The sequence below is a fragment of the Saccostrea cucullata genome, unplaced genomic scaffold (genome assembly GCF_032062105.1).
Source record: "Saccostrea cucullata isolate Sc308-1 unplaced genomic scaffold, CSIRO_AGI_Scuc_v1 ctg1169, whole genome shotgun sequence".
NCBI classification, from domain to species: Eukaryota; Metazoa; Mollusca; class Bivalvia; order Ostreida; family Ostreidae; genus Saccostrea; species Saccostrea cuccullata.
The window spans coordinates 201,065-226,538 of record NW_026924063.1 but is presented as its reverse complement, the minus strand read 5'-3'; the positions used below and the strand labels follow the sequence as shown (position 1 = coordinate 226,538).

Below are 25,474 nucleotides of genomic sequence, written 5' to 3'. Positions count from 1 at the left end.
ACGTACAGCGGAAATCTAATTGCTTTCCTAACAGTTACAATCGACAAACCTCCCTTTAATTCCCTAGAAGAACTGGTGGAACAGGATGAATATAAATGGGGAATTTTATCAGGAACATATTTTGTGACGTGGTTTCAGGTAATCTTTAGGTTCTTGCACGCAAATTTGTTAAATTAAACATATAATAGCAGTATATTTGAAATAGCGACCACGTATATACCAACGATTTATTTTTATGTTTACAATATTAATGACAAATGTATGTATGTAAGAGTGTTTGAAATAGAAGATTAGTATTTATTCGCCGAGATTTATTTTTACACTTTTGTACACTTTTACGTTGGAGCTCTGCATATGCTGATGTACCTATGGAAGTCCTTAACCTAGCTGCGTTAAAAAATTTCATTGGTGGGATAATAAGGAGACGTTGATGAGCATATATCCTATATAGACTGGTGACATCCGCCATGTACTCGTTCATGCTGTTTTTAAACCAAACAAAAAAGTATAGAATGCTTCAGTGTGAAAATAATTTCTTAGCAATTTGTAGGATAAACACCAACATTCGACCTAAAGATTGTTTATATCTTTAATATTTCGATTGTAATCTTTAAACAAATAGGCTTTGCGATAAACAATTCTCTGTTTTGAAAATTTGATTCATGTGCCTTGCTTTGAACCTCAATTTGGTACGAACTTTTTAAATGTTCCATTTTTTCGCAATCAAAGGTATTAGGTTTCAATTAAAGCTTAAGAGATTGTTTTGTTTTTCTTTCTTGAAATACACTGTTTTTAAATATATTGTAGGAAACACCTTTTGAAATTCTTCAAAAGGTATGGACTGGGATTAAAACTTTCAATGAAACAGATCCCGATGTTTTACACCCTGATCCAAACGTTCATATTAATAAAATGTACAAGGAAAAATATGTATATATTGGTGACAAATCTTATATGGAGGTAAGGAAGGCAAACAGGTGTGAACTTGTGACGGCGACTGAAGAAATTCCGAATATGTCGTACGGAGTGGGTCTACCTAACAATTCTTTGTACACCAAATTGTTTTCAGACAAGTAAGTAGTTAAGTACAATGTTAAAACTTATGAATGAATAAAAAGTTTGGATTTTTTTAAAATTTGAATTTGATTTTTTAACAAACAGTTGTAATTAAATTCTTTCAATGAATGTAAGATTGGTCTATCAATGAATCGAAAAGATTTTTTTGGGCGGAACGCATTCTTCAAATTTTCTCTTCGAAAACTTTAATTTCTTACTCCTCATACTTCATTCCTAATGTTATCTCTGAACAGAATACTCTCCTTGCAAGAGGGTGGGATATTACAAACCTTCAAACAAAAGCACTGGCCCCGTGAAGAATTCTGTCACGGATCTTTGGTGGCGGAGGCAAAGGAAATACGATTAATTGACGTCCAAGCAGCATTTATCGTGGTCGGCGCAGGTTTAGCTCTAGGATCTATAGTGTTATTCCTAGAAAAAATTGTCAAACATTTATCAACTAAAATTTGTGTGAAAAAAGACCACAACCCTTGTAAGCATATAAGGACTGTTCCAACAATGGAGTTAGAACTCGTTGGACCGGATTTAAACGGAATTTCAAGTGGAGTATTTACAATTGATGAAGGAGAGATTAATGTTCATATGAAAAATGGAGTTCATAAGACACACAGTTCAGATGGATACGGATAAAACGTATTTAAAATGTATATTTAAATGTATTTGTTTTTTTAAATTTCTGATAATAACTATAAATACCTAGTATTATAATTACGTAATATAAGCATTGAAAATATGTTGATAAAACAGTGTAAAATAAATAGCATATCCCTAAGTATCCAAATCTCGTCACCATAAGCAGAAAACACCCCGCATTTTCCAACATTAACTATATTTTGATTTGTTTATTACACCACTAAATAGAACTTGTATCACGCCATTGTCATTTCTTCCAATGGACACTTAATCCGTCACCAGTACAGGACTGCCTATACTATTTCAACGTATAAAAACAATTTTTTCAAAATTTATTTTTCTATAATATTTTATAATTAGTTAATCATAAAATATGTTTTAAGGTCTCATAAAGTATTCTGAATTGTTTTTAAAGAAATGCATCAGCTATATACACAGATGACGTTAACATAACGTATTCCTACATAATAATGTCGAACCAACGTTATCTCAAAGCCTCATGCATTCGGGCAAATGTATATAAAAATATTTATAGCCGTATTCAACATAGTAATATATCATGTCAAAACTTTATAATATACTATCATTAAAATAGCTGACAAGTAAAAATTAGCATGTTGACGCACCCATCGGAGACATTGATGGAAAAGAGCATATGGGAAAAGATGCTTAATAATTTCATGTAAAAAATGAAACCTAAAATAATTTAAGTATAAATTTCATTTGTTTTGATGACGCATTTTTAAACTTAATTGTTTAAGTTCCTTAATTTTCAAAAAATGACGTCACAATGGCATTCGCTTATAAATTGCTCGAAGTTTCCCGAAAGTGATGGAGTACGCTATTGACGGAGTTTGGCGATTGAGGGTGTTAGCGATACTTGTAAGCAAAAGAAAATTAATATGAATGTTTTGAAAAAACAGCAAATTAATCATATGTATCCAATTTACATATTATCTTGTTTTGAATGATTAAACTAATGTTTGCTCAAACAATTGTATGGGTTTTTTTGTTGAGTGAAATATTGTTGAATGAAATTAAAATAGATATTTGCAAAGCAAATATTTTCTTTATATATATTGCATTAAATATTCTATAATCGTTTCAAATGTCTTTTTTCATGTACATACTCTTATTTCATTGTTCAATTCTGTAAAAAATGAATAACACATTAAGTGTCAAAGTAAGATTCTAAAATATAATTGCAATCACCTATTCAACTTTTAAACGTTACTATAAGTGCAACAAAAGAATTTTTCTAGCAGAGTCTTTATAGAGAATAAATATATATTGTATTTCTAATATAGCATTTACAATTCATACTTAAGTTTGTGGATAAATAACTGATAATGGATCACTATAACAATGTATGATGACAGTTCACAAAGGTGTGTTCTCATTTCGCCCTAACTGTGAATTACTGTGTTCACAAGTACCATGTATACACTCTAATGTCAAAAGTATTCGTAAAAACAAAACTGAGGTGATGTAAACAAAACTAGGTCATCAGTGTGTGCCCTAGAGTAACGAAGTAAGAGGTTGATCCTTACGTCGTGGGTTCGAATCCCAGTGTGGGACGTTGAGACCAGTTCCTCGGATGAGACCGTATAAACTGAGGACCCGTGTCGCAGTAGGTGCTTGCCTGAAAAAGATCACTCCCTGCTCAATGGCCCTAAGTGTCGAGCATAGTAGAACATTTGCAGCTGTCCACCGACAAGTGGTGACGTCTCCATATGTGTGAAATATTTTCGAGTGGGACGCTTAACAACATACAATCAATCAATTTTTTTGAGCCACCATTTTATTTTTAATTTACCTAAATAGTATATTTTGCTGAACAACCCTTTGTATTCTTAATGCTTGGATTCTGCGTGGAATGCCCCTGTTGAGGTTCTGGATGAAATTAAGATGGATATTTTCCCAAACCTGTTGTATGGCCACTTGCTGTTCATTTGCGTTTCACAAATTCTCTACCCCTTTACAAAGATCTTGTTTAAGTTCTATTCAATAGTTATCGATTATATTCAAGTCAGGACTTTGAGCAGTCATTCCAATGTACATGTAAGAATATCCTGATGTTTCATAAAGTCCTTCACAGATATGCTCCTATGATCGGGGGCATAGGTAATCGTTTCATGGAAAATGTGCTGAAACGACGGGCCAAAGAATATTGTCAATTATTTCTTTATATTTCTGAGCATTAATGACATCCACTTTGGCTGATACTGTTCGCTTGTGTTCAAATGTAACAATGTTTTAATGGATACTATTAAAAGCCCTACCTTTCTTCCATTCAAAACTGTAACAGCTGATATCTTGAAATTCTGATCAAGGACTTACAGTAAAAAATGTGCAGATTTAAAATTGTTTTCCCCAAGCAATCATACATATGATAAACATGAATGTCTGCCTGACTTTGCAACAACGAAAAAGTAAATCAATAATTTTTGCACGCATATGGAAACGCACCACTTGCAAGTGGAGAGCTACAAAATTTTGTCATTAACTCGGAACTCAGGACAATTAAGCAGTAATGGATCTTCTTCGTGCCAGCACCTACTGCGACAGGAGGCATCTGTTCACATACAGTCTCATCCGAAGGACCAGTCTCCACGTCCCACAGTGCTATTATGTATTGCTATGTAAGGATCGACTCCTTACTTTGCGACTCTAGAGCAGACCTACTAACCACGTGCACTTCGCCACGTAATCGATTTTGATTAATAAAAAATATGCGTAATTAATTTATAACAGTCTGCACAGATTCTATGATAACAGTTATTCCACTATATGTGAATATTTTATGTAACTACTAGTGACATACATACGAATATGATTATTCCAAGCAGTATAAAAGCTCTAAAAATCATTAAATAATATAAATTTTGGAGCAGAGGAAACAGCAGCAGCCGGATCAGGTGACATAGAAGAATGAACATCCACTGCTGACGTGTGTTACTTGTTGTGATCTAGAAATAAAAAAATCTGCAGACAACATAGCGTGAAAAATGACTTTACAATTGTTATGAAAAGTGTCACTCAGCATTTGATTTAATGATAGACTGTATTAGTTAACATGGTCATTGTATCGGCCATAGAACTTACAAAGGGATGACTTTAAATGAGACTTATGATATTCTCTTTTCATCAATATGCTTGTCAAAAACTTTTAGAAATTGTTCATGCGTAGAGCATGCTTTTGCGTATCGAATCAACTGTAAGATATTCATGTGTGTGTGTGTGTGTGTGTGTGTGTGTGTGCGGTTGATAAAGGTGTTTTACTGATAAAGATGTAAAAGATGTATTACTAATAAAAATGTATTGCTATAAAAGTAAGGGAAGTTGAAAACTGAAAAGTTAGTCATCTTGTTTATCGGAAAGCTTGTTAGATTACCATTAACGTCTTTCTCTACCAAATTATCCAAATATGTTGGACATATGTCAGACTCTGTGGTATCTTCTATTGCAATATACTAGATATATTATCGACATAGGATGGAAATAGCATTGATACATGTAATTTACAATATGTACATAAACAAGTCTAATCAAAGTTTTCGTCACCAATAGACCTTTTCACAAAAAAAGATCTTGTTAAGATTTCTCTTAAGTTTGTTTTAAGACATTTTATTTAAAAGGGCTATTGGTTTTGAAAGAATCTGGAAATCAATCGCTGTACCTTGAAATGAAAGATTGATTAACTATATGTTGTTTAACATCCCTCTCGAGAATTCTTCTCTCTTATGGAGAAGCCACACTTGCCGGCGGAGAGCTGTAATTTTTTTTTCTATACTCGGCACTTACGGCCTTTTCAAGAGCAATGATGGATCTTTTTCGTGCCAGCACCTTTTGTGACCGGGGTCCTCGGTTTATACGGTCTCACCCGAAGGACCGATTTCCATGTCCCACAGTGGGATTAGAACCCGCGACGTAAAGATCAACTCCTTTCTTTGCGACTCTAGAGCAGACGCTCTAACATGCACTGTAATATATGTGGTTTTTGGAGACCAAATCTGCCAACAATCTATTAGGTTCCAATTACGCCAAGGTATTAGGAGACCTTTTTTGTATTCATATAAAGCAGGATTCGTTCAATAATCTTGTAAAATGAAGAAAACACTTGCTGTGGCCTTCAACTCGACATTAAGATATCAGCGACGTATTGTCAATTAACAATTATTTCCATTCTTATGTCGATACGATATATTCCGGTGAGTTTGAGATAAAAGATATCATAGAGACTGACATATCAGTTTCATATTTGGATATTTTACTTGAAAAAGACGTTGATGGTAACAACCTAACAACCATGTGGTGTCCTTAACTTTTAAATCGTCGACTTCTCTCACTTATGCAGTAATATTCCTTCATCACCTGCATATGGTGTTTATATCTCTCAGTTGATTCGATACGCAAGAGTATGCTCTCGATGTACAATTTCTAAAACGAGGCAAATTTTTATCAAACAGGTTGATGAAACAAAAATATAAGCAGTCTCGTTTATAGAAACCATTTTGTAAGTTTTATGGTCAATACAATGACGTCAGCAAATACAATACCGTATATCATTGTGTAATATGCTGACTTACGTTTTTTTTTATTTTGATTAATGATTTTGATCGTTGGTCCATTATTTATACACTTAATTGATGATGGATTTTCCGTTATTTCCCGGGTATGACAAGGAGCATACGATACGGGTGTAACCGGTCGGGAGGGGATGCTCACTCCATTATGGTACCTGAACCCACCTGTGATGTTTTGTTGTATGGACTTTTGATCTTTAATACTGTTCGTTATCTCCATGTAATAGTATCTCAATTTTACACTTAAGGGAAACAACAAAAACTTGAATCTTTAATTATAATACAATTAGCTTTATGTGTGGTAGGATTATATTCGACCATACATTAATACATGTATGTAGATTTAACCTTTTGAATTAAGACATTTGCGGAGCTCTTATTTATCAAAATAATTCCTGATTCTAAAGCATGCTAAAAGAAAATTTTTCTTGGCAAGACAAAGGGGCATAATTTTTTTTTAAATACTCTAAGATTAACAACAAAAGGGACTATTTTGTCAATTGGAAATTTAAAAAAAAAACAAATGGGGAACCAAACTTGCAAAATTAAGCTAACATAACATAAAGCAAACTACGAGTCGCAAAAGCTAAACTCAAGATATGGGAACATACCTTTACATTTACTAATGAAACCCATTTGCAAAATATCAAAACATAACATTTGATTAAATCACACCACATATGTCGCTCGAAATTTGCTATAAATTAATATTAATGAAGATAAGAAATTTGAAAATCGAGAGTTCTTGTAGTCTAACAGCGCATGACTCTATAGCTTCCAGCAGTTAGTATTCAATTTGTCCTAAAGGACATGTCATGTTATACGACAGACGAATTCCAACAATTGATTCAGTGCTTTAAATTTTAGCATGGATTATTGTTTATTGTAAAAGCAAACCCAAAATTCAAAATACGATTGTTTCTTGACAAAACAACACCGTTGAACATTAAAATAAATTCTAATCAAAAAACATACCAAACTATTGATTTATCAAGTAAACATCCTCAGAGTGTTATGAGAACTAATGAGATTGTGGATAGATAAGAGGCGGTTACTAGCTAGAAGTACCATTTTACTCCCATACAGTACGATAAGCAACTTTTAATTTCAACGTTGAGGCTAACTTCGGCATTGAGATATTGTACTCAAGTTTTATATACCGTACTTTATAATAATATTAATGTGATAATATTTAATCCACGCCAAGAACGCATGGCTGCTGGTTTGTTTCATTATTATCTTCTCTGAGACATTATGTATGTGTTTCTCGCAGAAATTGTTCTTTTTCTTCTAGTTGTGATTAAAAATGGGATCCATTCGACCAACACGATAGGCAAGTTGATATGTGGTCTTTGAATCTTTTTTTGTAAGTTAAGATTATATTGGTGAACTGAATTTTTAAATAATGCATTGACTTTCTCTTTGAATGTGATTACATTTGTCATGTAAATGTCAATAAGCCTTCATATGTAAATAACTAGCTAGCTAGCTTTGATTTTCTGCTACAAAAAGAAAGTTATACAGGTACCATGCAATTATCCGGGTTTATTTAATCATGGCTGATTTTAAAGACATAGAAATTTATCCGATTAATAACTTTTCCTCAGATGTATAAGTTTGGATAAACATAAGCAAACGTAGACAGAGAAAGACATTTTATCGAATTATGCATTTATTTCAAAACCGATTTTTCAGCCTATACTTTGAGTTTGCTTTGTTCATATCAACTCTTAAGCTTTATTTCGGCTCGTTATCTACAAATTTTACCCATTGTGTTTCTAACAAACATTGACAATTGCATAAAAGGTACATTATAGCTGAGGTAGGATGATATTTTTATCTTAAAAATTCAATCCTTTTCATGAATTCGATATTTTACTGATTAAACACGCTAATGGCCAACTGACAAATGAACAACAGTGAAACCTCTAATCCGGATCTTACATAATCCGAAATCTTATCTAACACATTGTTAACTTTAAGTCCAATTGCATTAAATTTCATTTATTTCTTAATATGGAATGAATAGCGTTATCCTACCAATTTATTTGGAAGCTGTAGGAATTAGACAAGTTTTACTGTACGAGTACGTAAATAAAACAGATGAATTCAAACTGTCTTTTTCATAGACAACTGTCTTCATGTAGTAATGTCTTATTTCAATCGCGTATGATGTGTCAGTCTCTCAACTGTATAATTATGTTAGAGCCTGCCCATTAAAAGGTTTACCTAAAAGGTAGAATGATACTGAAGAATAAGAAATTACATTTTGTTTGTTTAAATATGTAAAGTTATATATCTATCATATATTAAAATGTTAATCATTTTATTGAATTTGAGATTGAATACTGTTCGTTATCTCCATATCCTTCTAATTTAAAGATTAGAACAGCAAAAACAACAACAGCAACAACAACAAAACAGCTAAACCAAAGAGTAAATTCAATTTTCCTTAAAACCAATCAAAGAATCTGAAACTTCGCGTTATTCTTCTTATTCAGATTTTAAGATACTTTTGCTATGTCAGAATATTATACTTATGTATATAAGCTTTTAAATTAATCGACTTTAAAGTACATGCATTAAAATGCAATTTAATTAACCGACAGATACTTTCTCTCTCCTCTCTCTCTTTCTCTCTCTTTCTCTCTCTTTCTCTCTCTCTGTATGAAATAGATAATAAATAATCTTTTTATACATAAAACAACAATGATCAATATATTGGTAAAATCCAATATGAATCATTTCCACATAGTTTTGATTAAAGTTAATTAATGCTGTCATTTTATCCTGAAAGACTAATTCTATTACCGGTTGATGAGTATTATAGTCCCCTGGCATTTAATTTGTAGTCAATAAATGATTAATCATACGATAATCCTTTTTATACATTTATCTTTCCATCGAATATGCATAACTGATAAGTCATTTTTCGATGTGGTTATTTTTTCAATGTAGCCAGTCGTCTGCGTTGCGCAGTGATTAGACCGTCTGCTCTAGAATTGCGAAATAAGAATGTGATCCTTATGTTGTGGATTCGAATCCTACTGTGGGACGCGGAGACCGGTCCCTCAGAAGAGACCGCATAAACCGATGTCCCGTTTTGCAGTAGGCGCTGGACAAAAACGACCCCCTTACTGCTCAGTGACCGTAAGTGCCGAAATTGGATAAAATTTGCAGATCTCCACCTCACGTGTTGGCGTCTCCATATGAGTAAAAAAATCTCGAACAGGGGGTAGGGGGTGGGGTCGGGGGTTAAACAATATACAATCAATCAATGTGGTCACGTCGAGAATTGAGTTCCAGTTATTATTTTAAGGGGGGGTCATTGTTTCGATTAACATCGGGAAGATTTTAAGTTTTTAGCCCTGTCAATTTGTCAATTTACACATCGGTTTCTGAATTCAAAATTCCAATTTTATTTGAGAGGAAATTGAATGAAAGACAATATTATATTTCCATTCCAACTTACTCTTAGTTTGCGATAAGTAATTTTTTTTAAAAGTTGCCTATTTGAAAAAAGTATTTAAATAAATACGTTTTAAGTAGGCAACTTAACAGATGTCGCATTGACAGACAACTATATTTCGTTTTAACCGGATATGCATGGGTACTGTCAGGAAGGTTAATTTTTTTCCGGATAAACAAGAATTCCATTCACTAAAGTATCAAATGAGGTTTCAAAGAGTTTATTTTAATAAGGATCCATAATATTTCCGTTCTGAAAAATAGACACGTTTGCTAAATATCTGCTTTTTATTATATGTAAAATGCCATTGTTTTCTGTGCTCAATTCATTCAATAAATTCCATTACAAATCTCTATTCAAAATTTACTTTTAAATAAACATTATCAAAATCAACATAATCTGCATTGAAAATATAACTAAACGATATTTTCTGTAGAAACAAATATTTATTTTAGATGCATTATTTTCTACAGTTATAATTGATTTTTTGTTTCATATACTAGAGTAAATAATTTATTTCACTTATCAATAAAAATACCTTAACGTGATATTATTTTAATGATATGTTGTTTTTCTAGGTATTATTAATGGCATTTGTTCCCCCGGGCAGATGGAAAATGACAGTCTGCAGTCTTCCATGCTAGAACTTAACAACAGAACTATAAATATAATATGGGCCCAGGCAGATTTCTCCGAACTGTATAACGTTCTTCAAAAAGGTAAAAATAAATATTAAGATGAAATGAAATATTTTACTAAACATGATTTCCAGTCATGCAGTGCTTTAATCCTGTCGAAGTCAGTGTGTCCTCTTGACTCCACTTCAATTCATTTGTCATATTTTTTTTAAAGAAAAATGCTGTGTTTGTCTTGGGAGACAAAATGACACCAGCTTGTTAACGTTTAAATGACAAAATGTTATTTTTTAATTAAACCTTGCACGTATCTAGCTGTAATAACTTTAACCTTTTATTGTTAAAATCCCAAAATCGATTGGCACCAACAGCAAAAAACTATACGTTATATTAAGTATGCAACGTTGATTTCTATTTCTGAAATGATTATTAAGTTTAGTCGTACTAAAAAGAAGATATGACACGGGAAGTAAACAAACGATTATCTATTATCACTATCACAGTATAAAATTAGAAACACATGTATTAGATATACATTTTTTTTGTCATACTGTATACATGAAAATTTACATTTATTTAGAAAACATAACCAGTCAACGTATAACATCATTTCATGTGGGGGGGGGGGGGGGGGTAAAAAGTACATCCATCTAAAAGAGTTATCTGTCGTGAAATATTTTAGAAAAAAATTAGCTATTAAATAAAATTTTTATTTGTTTTATATATTTTAGGCCACCTTTTTCAACTATCAAAAATACTTAATGATATATTAAAGAACTGGCTGCTACTCAACATGCTCAATACGAATATTAATTCAACAATCTAAATAATTGAATTTATTTGAAGAATGTAATTTTTCCCCTGAAAATTTATTCTTCTGATTTGTTATGAATAATTTAAAAAAAATTATTTTAGTTAAGTTTTTGTGGAGAACGCAGGTCAAAAAGACTGGATAAAGTCCCCAACCTTTGTTAAAATTTGACATCTGAAATACATTATATATAATTTAGTTTTTTTAATGTTGCCCAATTATCCACAACATTGAACAAGAAGATAAGTTTTTGTTTTAATATATTAAAAAATACATATTTAATGTTCTAGTCACAGAATTGAAAAGGAACAGCGCTGATGTTGTGTACGTCCATTCTACCAATCATCGCATCATAATGACAATTTCAAACTTGAAAACCACGCCCACACTTCATCTGAATGACGTAGACAAAGAAAGAGTGGAGAGTTTTGTTGCGCCAGAAAAATATCCCTATTCGAATGAAATGAAACCAAAGCTTCATAATTCCCCAACAGAAACTTGCCTATCAATTAGATTTGGAGAAACCTATTTTGATGAGGAAACACTATCGGTTATGGTTGCTCGAATTCTGACGCATCTGAATTGGAAATCCACGATAACATTCTTTGAAAATGCGACTGGTAATTATACGACGACTGTTTTTATGTAAAGGAGGTTGTATTTTTAATTTTGTCATTCAAATTTGGGCAATCAAATACTTACATACAGTGTTTTTCTAATCATGAACTCTAAGGGACATTTACAATATTTAACCACCTTTAATACACACGAAATGTCAAGGTCTGAAAGATACCATGACCATGAAGATACACAATAGGAACTACGAGGGTTTGTTAAGGCAGCACACTTATCAGAATTCGGCGAATTAACACTTTTTTTTATAATCTGTAACATTAATATAAAGGGGAAAAGTCATGGATAACACTTATGCTATCATTATGCATTACTACAGGAAGCACTACACCACTTCGTCATCACGTAATACTCTGTTGATTCTGATCAACAGTCACGGGTTTTGTATTTAACCGCTTTGATAAATATATAGACCCAGAAACAACAAGATTCTCTTTATATTATGTCTCTGCATATTTTGATTCATTTTCACAACCACAAATTAATCTAAAATATCGATTTTAAGCAATTGTTATCTCTAATGTCCACGTCATATAGCGTACTTTGACGTCATATCATATAGACAAGTAGAATATTTGGTTGTAATCTTAACATACGTGTGTAATTATATGTTCAATATTAAGATAACATCAAAATATGTATCATTTAGGCTCACCTGAAATAGTATACCCATTTTTGTGGGAAAAAAATTTTTTTATCAAAGACTAAAGTTATTGTTAAATTTCCCAGAGTAATGCTTATACACTTTTCAATATAAAAAATGAAAATAAAAGTTTGAAGAGAAAAATTAGCAAATGATAAAATAATTTAAACATATGGAGGTAAGGAACAGTATTCAAGATAAAACAATCCAAAAACAATACAAAATAGGAGCAGAGCAAACACGGACCTCTGAAACCTAACAGATGGGATTATGTGACATGGAAAAGCATAGAACTATTTTTGGATGTAGTCGGTTGTGAAACACCTCCTATTGCAACCACGGTTGAAATCACGACAACTATTTAAATTATAAATTCAACATGGTTCAGAGTGCATGTCAATAGCAAACATATGTTGCAACCACTATTGAACTAACTATTTCAATAATGGTCGTATTTCAAAAGTGGTTGCCACTTATGTTTTGAAATGTACTTTCAACCACTATTGAAATGATTATTTTATTTGTGGTCATTTTAAAAAGTGGTTGCAACAACTGCCTGCAAGGGTTGACAAAAAAATTTTGACATGTGCAGGTGGTTATTTAGAGCGACATCCAAAATTAAGAACTCAAAACACGAACGTTGCTATCAAATCTTATGGATTAAACTAAGCGCAAAACAATTTCAAAAATTTTAGAAAAGATAATAAAACTTATTTCTATCAATTTCAGAGCACAATGTAGGGAAAATCTTAGATAGAGTGAGCGAGATAGGGGTGAATCATAGAACTTACAATTTTGACAGTTTGAAGGACGCAAAAGAAATTCGGGGCGTACTTGATTTAATTCATAGTGAATTCATTGAAGGAATGGCTAATATTACTCTGATCTGTCAACTTAACTGTACTCGCCGTGTATTGAATGAGGTAAGGTATTATTATCAAAGTAATTTGATGTTTAATCATGAATTTGAGAGAAAGGTTCTAAATACTGACAATGGTTTGTACATTAAGGAGGCAAGTATGGTAACATTTGAAATTAATAAATTAACCCCTAAAATTATTTAAGATAATGATATTTGGGTATATTAAAATATAAATGTATCAAGTATCAAATTACACAACCTTGGATTGTATATTTATTGTTAATAGAAGATTTGAGGGGGGGGGGGGGGGTTGTCAACAGAAACTATACAAACTTAAAATGCATATTATTTTAAACAAGATGTATTTTTTATTCCAACTTAAATTTCTTAATTATATAAGGAATGAATAAGATATGGCAATCATGCAATATTCATTTATAATCAACAATCAATGTATAAGGAGAAAATTTAAAAATAAATGAATGTTTACAGTGAATTGTTTTCATTTTTACAGGCAAATAATTATGATATTCTGCCGCTTAATTATCGACGAACGGCCCTTAGAGATCACACTTTTTGGTTTGTGATTACGGAGCTTCCAAATGATTTGACAGACTTAATAAATGCTTCCAGCGTACTTGATAATGTATGCGTGTTAAATCTCAACGTCACTTCCGCTGAAACCGTAATGGTAAGCTTTAAGCACATTTACCGAGTAATTTAACTAAATTAGGATACATTATGGTTTCAAACACTGTTTGGTAAAAGATACATGTAAGACTTATCATTACAATTTTAGATTACTGATCAAAACAGAAATTTGGCCGGAGATACCTGTCCACTAAATTGCTTAATTTTCTACGTTTACTTAGTTGAGTTTAAATCAGGGTTTTCCTAGTAGATCTTTTGTTTTTGTTCTGCTCTCTGCGATTGATTGTAACATTTATCAAAATCCTTATTTCTGATTATTTTTAAAATCTAGAAATGAGCAGGGATTTCACAGACCTAAATGCTCAGAAACTCAATACATATTGATTTTAGTTCTTCAAATCGTTTCATAAATAGTAATGTTTTAGCCCTTTAAGCACTCTTCGATGAATGATCTTTATTAATTATTAATAATTTAAGCTCATCGTATCGTTCAGTAGTTCGTATAAGAACTATTGCTTATTAATAAAATTATGAATTAAGATCCAAAACAAAGCAGTCAACCAAATATTTCACGTAACTAAAAGACACATAACAATGAGTTCGTGAAGAGTGACATAATTTGCGATGTTTCTATTTTGTGCAATAATTTTTTGGCAATATTTTTTATTTGTGCAATTTCTTTTTTTTCTTTTTTTTTGTGTATCTATTTTTAGATATACTGAAAAATTCAAAAATAAACTATTTTTATAAACACAATTGGAATCAACGTATTGAAAAAAGATGAAATAAACACAGCTATTTGAAATACCTTTAGGATTCTAGTGGATTAATTGATAAGCAGCAAATGTTTCATCGACTAGAAAACATGACAGAGCTTGTAAAAACAACTGGTTCTTCCGACGCAATTTTGGCACTGAAAGTAAGTTTGAATCTTTCATTTTTATAATCAAATGCAAATCAGCATAAATATTGAGACCATAAATGCCAAAAAGGGTTTTAAATTATACTTAAATCTTCGATAAAGTACATGTGTATCAGAATGTATAGTGTAGTATTTAACCTATAGTTAACAAATATAAACTTTTTTAGGATTATGGTTTATTTTATTTTTTCGTTAAAATTGAGCTAAGTCGAATATACTAAATCTACTTCTTAGTTGTTTTTTTTTCATTCTAGAACTACAGTCAGAGTATATTTAGTTCAAAATCTTGCCGAACCTATCCAGTGTACACACTGATGTGGAAAGAAGACTCATACAATGGTACCTCTTTACTGGTCAGACAGTTAGAAAATGTGGGAGAAGTAGGAATCGACGGAAAGTTTAATTTTCATTCAAAGATTTTTCCTAACATTGACTTTGGATTCAACATGCGGAATTTACTTGTTACAACTGCATGGGTAATGTTTGATACTGTAGTTTATGATTGAATTATTTCAATGATAAAGATTTCAGACAATTTGGTTTGATATGCCTGCATATTTCAAAATAAGCTCTGGATGAGTTTAATTTTCAGCATAGACATGCTTGAAGGTGTCTAGTCAATTCGAGTTCTTCTCTATACGGTCTAACAGACCATGGTAAATTCCAGACTATATATAATTGTGACATTTCGTTTAAAACTCAAATGAAAATTATCTGAGTCCCTCATTTGAATTATTGCTATCTTCAAATGAAATTAAAATAAACAATTTTTATATGACGCCGTTAAGCCTTTTAGGCTTTAGGATTTTAATTTTTTTCCACTGATTAAAGGTAATCAAAAGGTTACTTGTTTACCTAGGAGATTCATATTATGGAATCTGTTTACGATCATAAAAGCTTGAAATTTACCATAGCAATTAATTCATGTCAAAACAATCCTTCTCCAAAATTATTTTAATTGAAATCTGATTTCGTTACAGTGGCCACCATTCACTGAAAGAATCCAAAAGGATGGTAAAACCGTTGACTATTTTGGTCTTTGTGCCGATCTGTTGGATGAACTTGCCAATGAATTAAACTTTACGTTAGTATACTATTTATTTCAGCAATAACTGTCAAATTTTTTGATTTAATGATGTGATCAATCGAGTGGGAAGGCGTTAATACATAAAATTATTATGCAAGCCAATCGATATTGATCATCTTCATGAAATAAAAATATATGACAAATATTCCTTATAATGACATGCTCTAAATTGGATGCTAAATGCCCCGCTTCTGTCTCTATTGCTTCACGTCCCGCCCCGCACTGATTTTTTTACACCGCGCCTATCGATGAACCCCTTTCATTGATGGAGAAATATAGTACATTAACTATTTGTAATTTTATCTTGGACAAAAACATTGGAAATGTAATTATAAGTTTATACATATCTTAAGAGTTTGAATATGAAATTGTGTCAGTAGCAATATGTCATTCATTCTTTTTCTTCTCAGAATTGATAAGATACCGGATGTTTATTTTAGGAAAAGAAGAACACACTGAGAGAGCACAATTTCTCATTTAAAGCAATATGACCTGTATTAAAAAAAATTATGTTGTTTATATGTGTTAAATGTGTTATGATCATTTGTATGTAACTTAAACCTTAATTAGACTAAAATAAAGCAGAAGAAAGACTTCTTAATACAATCCATTATATAAGAAATCATTATTATATCGGACGACAATAATGAAATTTTGATTCAATCGAAACTCATAAATAGTTCTTCCATCGCAAATATGAACAGCAGAGGTTAATTACAGTTATTTCTGTCATTGAAACAATTTTTGTTTTACAATTTTGCAATAAAACATTCCGACTTCAAGTTGCAGCCAATATTGCTTTAACAGCGTTTCACTGCACACGATTAAGTTGGACTAAGTGAACAAAGAGTAAATGATCCGATTTATTATTTCAAAAACAATTCATGTCCTTAAATTGGTTTTTGAAAGCCAATTTTGATTGTACATAACTGGTATTTGTTAATAAGATAGAAACAAATCTTTATTCTACTTTATGCCTAAGTGAGTTCTTCCACAGCAAACTTTTTTCTTTGCTTAAATGAAGATCTTCCATTTAAAACTACATGTATTACCAAATTATTATTATACATCGTATAATCCTGATAGATTCTTGTATTTAGTATAAATTAAAGTGAAACATCGAGCAGTATAGTTCAATAAGAATTTCGACTTTGGTATTGTTTTTCGTACATATTTGACTTTTTCATTTTTTTTTAATACAGTCTAATCCCCAACCTTGTCTATTCGGTCACCAAACCTTGTGCATTTTGAATTAAATAGGTTCCTATGTACATATGTATTGTTTACATTTAGGTACACCTATACTGAACCTCCAGATAATGAATTCGGGAGAATTTTTCCAAACAGGAGCTGGAGCGGAATGATAGGGCAGCTAGAGAGAAGGGTATGTAAAAAAATCAATATCCCTCCGCCAAAAAAAAAAGGTCTCTTGTTGTCACATTTTAAAGTGATTGTAATATTTAACATTTCTTAAGAAATTTTGTGTCATGCTATTTAATTTTAACATCCAACTGAAGGCAGGGATTTATCATATGCCGTGTCTGTTGTGCAATACATAAAAGATACAAAAATGAAACTGTTGTCAGATATACAAGTCTTTTTCTCATTGTATAAATAAAACATCTTTGCTTTATCATGAATAAGTACGACTGCGTATTCGTGTCATACTGACAATGTAGAAAAAAAAATTCGTTTGTACGATTTAGAAAATCGATTGAACGATTTAGACAACCGATTGAACCATTTGTTAAATCGCTTGTAGGATTTAGAAAATCGTTTGTATTTTTTTCCCCCTTCTGATTCGAAACAGAAGCGTACTGGATAAGAAATTGGTAAAGTGTTTGTTTAGAGAAGTCCCTTTGCTGTGGACTATAACATGATGAATGTTATATGAATATTTTTTATTGTAATAATTAGCTAGTAAACTATAGTATCACGATTACATTCACATTGTTTTCATGATCACTTGTATAATTGTATAATCCATCTACGTGCCATACGTGATTTGGACCATTGTTAGTGTACATTCTCCGTCTTAATCTGTTTCTTTTCCTTAGACACACTCCCCCCGGATCTTGTATAGAAAGAAGACATCGAATATCTTCTTGAGAAACGGTAAATCCTTCCATAATAGCTTTCCAGTACAACCACCTGTATCCATGCAATTGACCACATGACTCAAGTGTTTCCTCAATGAAAAGAGCTACATCCCCTTTGTCGGATTTGTTCTTACGTCTGAACAGCCCCAACTAAGCTGTTGTCCTTTTCAACGTTAGTTCACTAACAAACACTCGATGAGTTTTCGAAAGGATCTGTGCATTTTCTATAAAAGAAAAACCCGTCTTCAAATATCCCTTGATCAATTTTTCTCTGTCATTCATCGTGTCATTCCTATAAAACTTTGCGTGGATACGTTGTCCTTCTTGTGCAAAGTTTTCTACTACGCTTCTTTTACGTGTAATATCAAGAAATAAAAACCGTCCAAACGATTTAAAAATCGTTCAAAAGATTCAAAAAATAGTTCAAACGATTTCTAAAAATCGTACAAACGATCTAAAAAATCGTATAAACGATTTTTAATTTTTTTTTCTACATTGCAAATATGGCACGAATACGCCATCGTAAGTAAGAGCACGTAAAGTAAATTATAAATTTGGATATTTAAAGAATGAAATAGGTTTCTATGTATTTAATTTCATTTAGAAGTCATTTATTTTCTTTGATTTCTTTTTTCTCCTACATATATTCTTAATATTTCTAGGAGGTAGATTTAATGGTTGCCGCAGCATCAATACAGGGTTCTAGGGAGAACGTCATGGATTTCACACAACCGTTTTATTACGACACAACCACCATTTTGATCAAACGGCCAGATCCAGATGAAAATAAGATGTTTACTTTGGCAAAGCCTTTTAAAATAGAAGTAATTATATGCATTTTCTTTGTTCTTCCTGTGTCCGCATTCCTATTGTTTATTATTGAGACGCTGTCACCATATTACAAGATTCATGGCCCAGAGGGAAGACAGAACTACCAGAAGTCTTTTTGGTACATGTTTGGAGCTTTACTCACTCAAGGTGTGTTAATGCCTAATTCTTAAAGTCTGAATGTCAAAATAAGTACAATTTCTGATGGAGTAAAACGAAAATGAAAACTATGAAATATTGCGATAAGAAAATGTTAAAATATTTGTTATTACAATCAGCATACGCGTAATAACCCATGATTTCTTTTTGTCTTGGAGGTATTTTAACTGGTCAACCTTTTTGAAGGTAACAATAATGGATGTTCCTCTTAAAGTAACCGGTTTTATACATGTATGACGAAAATATATAATAAAAACTCTGAAAGGTACATGGATACAGTTTAAGCTTTAATTTTTTTAAATTTATTTTTCCATTTTTCTAATACATGGTCTAGTATATAAAAATGGAATTTCTGATCATCAAAAATTTTAACTTCAGTTGTCGGGATACAAGACAGATTTAGAGCTCTAAACCTTTTTTTATGTAAACATGGTCCATGTCATGTTTTTTGATTAAATTACTAATATACGTGTTTGTTCGTCCAAAGCAGATACTTTAAAGAAAGTTAATTCTAAACATGATGAGACAGTTTCTTTTGATTTGCTGTAGTATTTCATTTTGTAATGAGTTTGGTATTTTCCATATGTAAACATAAACAAGGAACGAGCCTTGTTTACATTATGAAGAACTTTAAGTTTTGTATCTTGTTTGTTAATAAACAAATGGTGTTCAAATATGTGCTGATCATTATATGAAACCTTAAATAGGAATTGTAAACATAAACACTGGTTTGAAAAATTCAGTTGAAACTGAGTCCATGCCCCTTTAACAACCATTGTGAAATAAGGAATAGAAAATATTTCGACAAATGTATACTTTAAAAAACAGTTATCTTTATTTCGGTGCCCGGTATTACATTTAAAAAATAGGTCAAATAATGGAGGTATCTGGGATGTTGGCATGTTGACCTACAATACGAAAGTCATAGGAGAAATAACTCGGATTAATTAGGATATATAACTCGCATTAAACTGCATGATTAAACCCAATTTATATATTTTACAAATATAGGTGGAGAGAGCCTACCTAATTCGCAGAGTGGCCGGACAATGATAACTTTCTTCTGGTTATTTTCTATCATCATGGTTGCAACGTACAGTGGAAATCTTATTGCTTTCCTAACAGTTACAATCGATAAACCGCCTTTTAATTCCCTAGAAGAAATGGTTGAGCAGGATGAATATAAATGGGGAATTTTAGCTGGAACATATTTTGTGACTTGGTTCCAGGTAATCTTTGTATACTTGCGCAAAATAGTAATAATTGCAAACAATTCTATATATGTGATACGTTCTGGTATATACATGTACCAGGTAATTATTTTATTACATAACAGTGTTTTTTAAGGATTCACTGTCTAGTTATTATAGTATGCCAGGGCATCAACGATAGTGGGAAACTTGGAATAATTTGGGCGAAGCCCGTTTTGCATAAATTATCCCATGTTTCCCACTATCGATGATATATCCCTGGCATACTTTACTAACTAGACAGTGATTCCTTATGCATGTATTTACATTTCAATGTGAAATAAATTTGTAGATTTAGATTTTAAAAATGTAGATTTAAATTACACGAGGACTCCCATGCCAATTTTAATAGTCCTTGCTTACTGACGTCAAACACAAAGGCAGCCGCACGAGATTTATGTGCATACTTTGCCTCCTTCGCGGCAGACATAGAAACAGATGTGCACGAGATTTGCATGCATATTAGGCCTCCTTAGCTCATGACCTATCGACCTGCCTAATTTACATTCCAGTAAAATTATCAAGAAATCAACTCCGCTAACTTTCAAAGAGTTATCACAGAGAAAAAAAAGATATGGAAATATATTATACTTAATTTTATACTAAGGAGTTACACTGTTCAATTTGTATGACTAGCTTTACCTTTATTCTTTACATAAATATGGGTTCAATCAATCAGCAAAGCTCTAATCCATCACGTGATCATTATCATTATTCTGTTCACCGAAATAGACTAGCTGTATATTTAAGAAAGCGAAAACTAATTATACCAAAGATATATCCTCCATCATTATGATTTTAATCCGATTTTCCCTTTGTTCCGTTATAAATAAAACATTTACTCAGTCAAAGATTGTTGAAATGCCAAATTCTGATAATTTGTATGTATATTTAGAAAGAATTCATAAAAAATGATACGCTAAAATGGAATCTGAAAATTAGGAATAATTAACAAGTTTAAAAGTGAAATGAAACAATACAAAGAATTTACGCTTTAAACTTTATCGCGCCCTAAAAACAATATTTTCAAAACGTTTTGAAACTGTCTTTGAAATTAAATGAATTTATGACTGTGATAGATCAGGAAAGAATGTGGCATTCTGGAAATATGACGTCACTAATTTAATGCATTTCTCTATTTTTAACGAGAAAAGCCTTAAAATGACTAATTTCAAGCATTACCTTCCTTGAGAAAATAGTGTCAACAGACGTTGTACACTTTCTTTTTTGGAAATCTGCAAAATTCTGTGTAATAAAACATATCTCAAAATCTTTGTGGGCAATGCCTGTGGACAATATCATTTGAAAAACAAATTTCTCTGAAAACTGGTATCTTCTGCAATTTTTAAAGAAATATGGGAAAATAAATCTGTTAATGACGTCACACTTAGCATTTTGAAAGGTTTTAGAGTAAAAAGAATTTTATGATTTTTCTGCATGCAAATTCAATGATTGAAGAAGCATGATATTATATTTTTTATATCAGTTTCACTTTTTAGAAAATCAAACGGCACGATTTTTATTGAAACTGCACCTTGTTCTTTGAGTAAAAGCAAAGAAACACTAAAAATTTAAATATATTGTCGACGGGATAATAAGGTGTAATTGATGAACAAATATCCTAAGTAGACTGGAGAATACGCCATTTACTCGTTCCTGATTTTTAAAAAGAAAAAACGCGGAATAATTCAATGTGAAAATATCTTATTCGACCCAATTTTTTTTTTAAATATTTGTTTAAATTTAGATTGTTATATTTATACATATAGGCTGTACGACGAACAATCCTTTCATGTGCCTTGCTTTGATGGCACGAATTGTTTTTATAGAAAATGTAATCAAAAGTTAAAGATTTACACATCTTCTTTTGGGTATGTATTGTTGTATTTTTATTAAAAATATTGTTTTTCAAAATATATTGTAGGAATCACCTTTTGAAATTCTTCAAAAGGTATGGACAGGGATTAAAACTTTCAACGAAACAGATCCCGATGTTTTAAACTCTGATCCAAACGTTCATATAAGTAAAATGTATAAGGAAAAATATGTTTACATTGGTGACAAATCGTTTATGGAGATAAGGAAGACAAACAGATGTGAACTTGTGACGGCGACTGAAGAAATTCCGAATATGTCGTACGCAGTGGGTCTACCTAACAATTCTTTGTACACCAAATTATTTTCAGACAAGTAAGTAGTAAAGTACAGTGTTTAACTTTATGAATGAATAAATGCATTGGATTGAATCTTTTAGCAAACAGTTGTAAATTAATAGAGAAGCATATCTATAAATACACTGTACTTTTAATTTTTCACAGAATGTAAGAATGATCAATGAATTGGAAATATATATACTTTAAAAACATACTCTTCAATATGATTAAACAAATATTCTCTTCGAAAACTTTCTTTCTTACTTCTCATACTTTATTCGAATTTTATTTGTCAACAGAATACTCTCCTTGCAAGAGGGTGGGATATTACAGACCTTCAAACGAAAACACTGGCCCCGTGAAGAATTCTGTCACGGATCGTTGACGGCGAAGGCAAAGGAAGTACAATTAATTGACGTCCAAGCAGCATTTATCGTAGTCGGCGCAGGTCTAGTTCTGGGGACTATAGTGTTATTCCTAGAAAAAATTGTCAAACATTTATCGACTAAAATTTGTATGAAAAAAGAACACAATCCTTGTAAGCATATAAGGACTGTTCCAACAATGGAGTCAGAACTCGATAGACCGGATTTGAATGGAATTTCAAGTGGAGTATTTACAATTGATGAAGGGGATATTAATGTACATATGAAAAATAGAGTTCATCAGACACACAGTTCAGATGGATACGGATAAAAAAATATTCACATGTACAATTCATATTTATATGTATTTGAATATTTTTAAAATTTCTGAAAATTACTATGAAAGTTTTATAATTATGAAACCGGGTGGAAATAGACAACACAATCCATCTGGTTTATAATACACGTGGGACTATTGTGATGGTGTAATTGCCCATATTGATGTTAAGATGTCATAGATGACCCTGCAATGTATAAAATTATAAATACAAGAACAATAACTCTGCATGCAAATGTTTACAAGCAAAGTAATTATGACATGAAATAAAACTAAAATTTCCAATATTAACTATTATCCTTTCAAACAACAATGTTTGTAATAAACTCATTATTAATAAACTTAGAATATTCATATTTTCTGATAAAAGCACAAACTAGATAAATTTCAAATAACAGATAGCTTCATGCAAAACTCTCAAATTACATGAATTGAAGACATAAAGGAAAATGAGTTTAAATACTTTCAAAAATATCTTGTAATTCATCAATATTTAAACATAACACATCATTCATTTTTCTACCAACACACAATTAACCTACCTCCCATGAGGTGCAAAGGTCAGCTTAATATAAAACTAAGCTGTCTCAATAATATGGAACGTGTTCTAAATGTAAAAAATAAAATGATATGTTGTTCAATGTAAGGATTTATTTACAAAAATGAATATTTTAGAAATTTGTTTACTTCAAAATTTATGACTTAAAAGCACTCAATATCTCCATTCTAACTTAAGCAAATAATTTAGAAATATAATAAACATGTATTATATAAACATAATTTATTTACAGTTTTATACAAATCTCACAAACGACTTTCACTCCCTCATACTGCCTAACATTCAAGCATTCACACAAAATAGATTAAGTAGGGAAAATAAAGAAATTATAAAAACTTAAATTAAACACTAACCTGGTAATGGAATATTTACTCAGCCCAGAAATAATTCAATCCGAGAATATCAAAACTGCTCAAACAAAACTTTTAAAATTGGCTCAGAACATCCACACCCATCTGAACGCTTGGGCATAAAAAACAAGAATACAAATCCCTCCTAAAATCACCTGACCAATCCAGAATTACCACTTTCTAACCAGATCTATAATTAACTACAAATCTACAGGTAAACCCAAAAGAAAGATAGCTAAATACTTTACCTGTAAGACTTCATAAATAATAAAATAACAAAACACATTCTTTAATTTAAAGTTTGAATGAAATAAATCACATATTTCAATTTAAACTCTGAAAATGATAATCAGATCAAAGAAAATTCCTGAAAAATAAATTTATTAAATACATATAAAATTTCACTCTATTACAATTATATATAAACATTAAAAACATTTTGATTAAAATTTGTATAATAAAAGCACTAAGTCTTTTTAAAACAATTTATTCCCGAGTACCCAAACTCCGTCACTATTAGCGGAAAACACCCAGCATTTTTCATTAGAATTAATTATATTTTGATTTGTTTCTTGTTTGCTACACATAGTTATAATTCTTGAAAAATGTTTTAATTATATTACCAAAAAGGGTGTTTATTACACCACTAAATGGAATGCGAATTCCGCCATTGCCATTTCTTTTAATGGACTCGACTTAGTCACCGGGATTGTCTAAAATTTTTAACGTACAGACAAGTTTTTCCCCAAAAATTATTTTTAAACCATTTTCTTAAAGTTTTAGTCCTAAATAAATTGCTTTTAAGATTTCAAAAATTATTGACTTGTATTTTTAAAGGCATCAGCACTTATACACACATACAATAATAACATAACGTATTTATACGTGTTAGTAGTAATAATGTCGCACTAACATTATCTCAAAGCGTAGTGCATTCGTGCAAATGAATACAAAAAATGCTTATAATCGTATTCACCATGGTATTCGTCACGTAAACCTTTATGATAGACTATCATGCGTCCATTCGCATTCGTTTATAAATTCCACGAAGTTTCCCGAAAGTGACGGAGTAGTATCTTCAGTTTTCCCTGACGCTACAAAAACGTAAGTTTCGTTAATAATGGCCTTCTGGTAATATACGTTTTTTTTTTTTGCATCAAACTTACTTTTCTAATTGATAAAATTGGAAAGTTTCTTTTCGAAACATAATTCCTTCCATTTTCTACAAATTTTTGTTGCAGTCCGAGAGTAACTATTGTAGACGACAAAAACGTCATGAACTAATCACGTGATACTAGTGAATGTTGTCCTAGTGAAGCTATAAATAAAGTAATAGAGATAACTCTACCATTGTTTCTAAAAACT

General features: G+C 31.3%; 2 protein-coding genes across 2 annotated transcripts; both read left to right on the top strand.

Moving 5' to 3' along the window:
• The first annotated feature begins 14 nt into the window (after window positions 1-14).
• On the top strand, window positions 15-1,770 carry LOC134265635 (glutamate receptor ionotropic, delta-1-like). The gene is made up of 3 exons (XM_062747863.1): window positions 15-138; window positions 808-1,073; window positions 1,311-1,770. The coding sequence occupies exons 2-3, from the start codon at window positions 913-915 to the stop codon at window positions 1,705-1,707; spliced, it is 558 nt and encodes a 185-aa protein (XP_062603847.1). The 5' UTR covers window positions 15-138; window positions 808-912; the 3' UTR covers window positions 1,708-1,770.
• An 8,566-nt stretch (window positions 1,771-10,336) lies between these two features.
• On the top strand, window positions 10,337-23,194 carry LOC134265633 (glutamate receptor ionotropic, delta-2-like; the record flags this gene model as incomplete). The annotated part of the gene is made up of 12 exons (XM_062747861.1): window positions 10,337-10,484; window positions 11,502-11,831; window positions 13,217-13,410; window positions 13,864-14,040; window positions 14,815-14,919; window positions 15,177-15,398; window positions 15,903-16,006; window positions 17,303-17,393; window positions 18,771-19,086; window positions 20,107-20,324; window positions 22,270-22,535; window positions 22,798-23,194. Coding segments are annotated over 12 exons (2,568 nt in total), but the record flags the coding sequence as incomplete, so codon positions are not given.
• Window positions 23,195-25,474: the final 2,280 nt, after the last annotated feature.

Coding starts and splice junctions, on each gene's coding strand:
- LOC134265635 (XM_062747863.1), top strand. CDS start 913: ATGTACAAGGAAAAATATGTATATATTGGTGACAAATCTTATATGGAG. Junction 1,074..1,310: donor ACCAAATTGTTTTCAGACAA/GTAAGTAGTTAA, acceptor ATCTCTGAACAG/AATACTCTCCTTGCAAGAGG.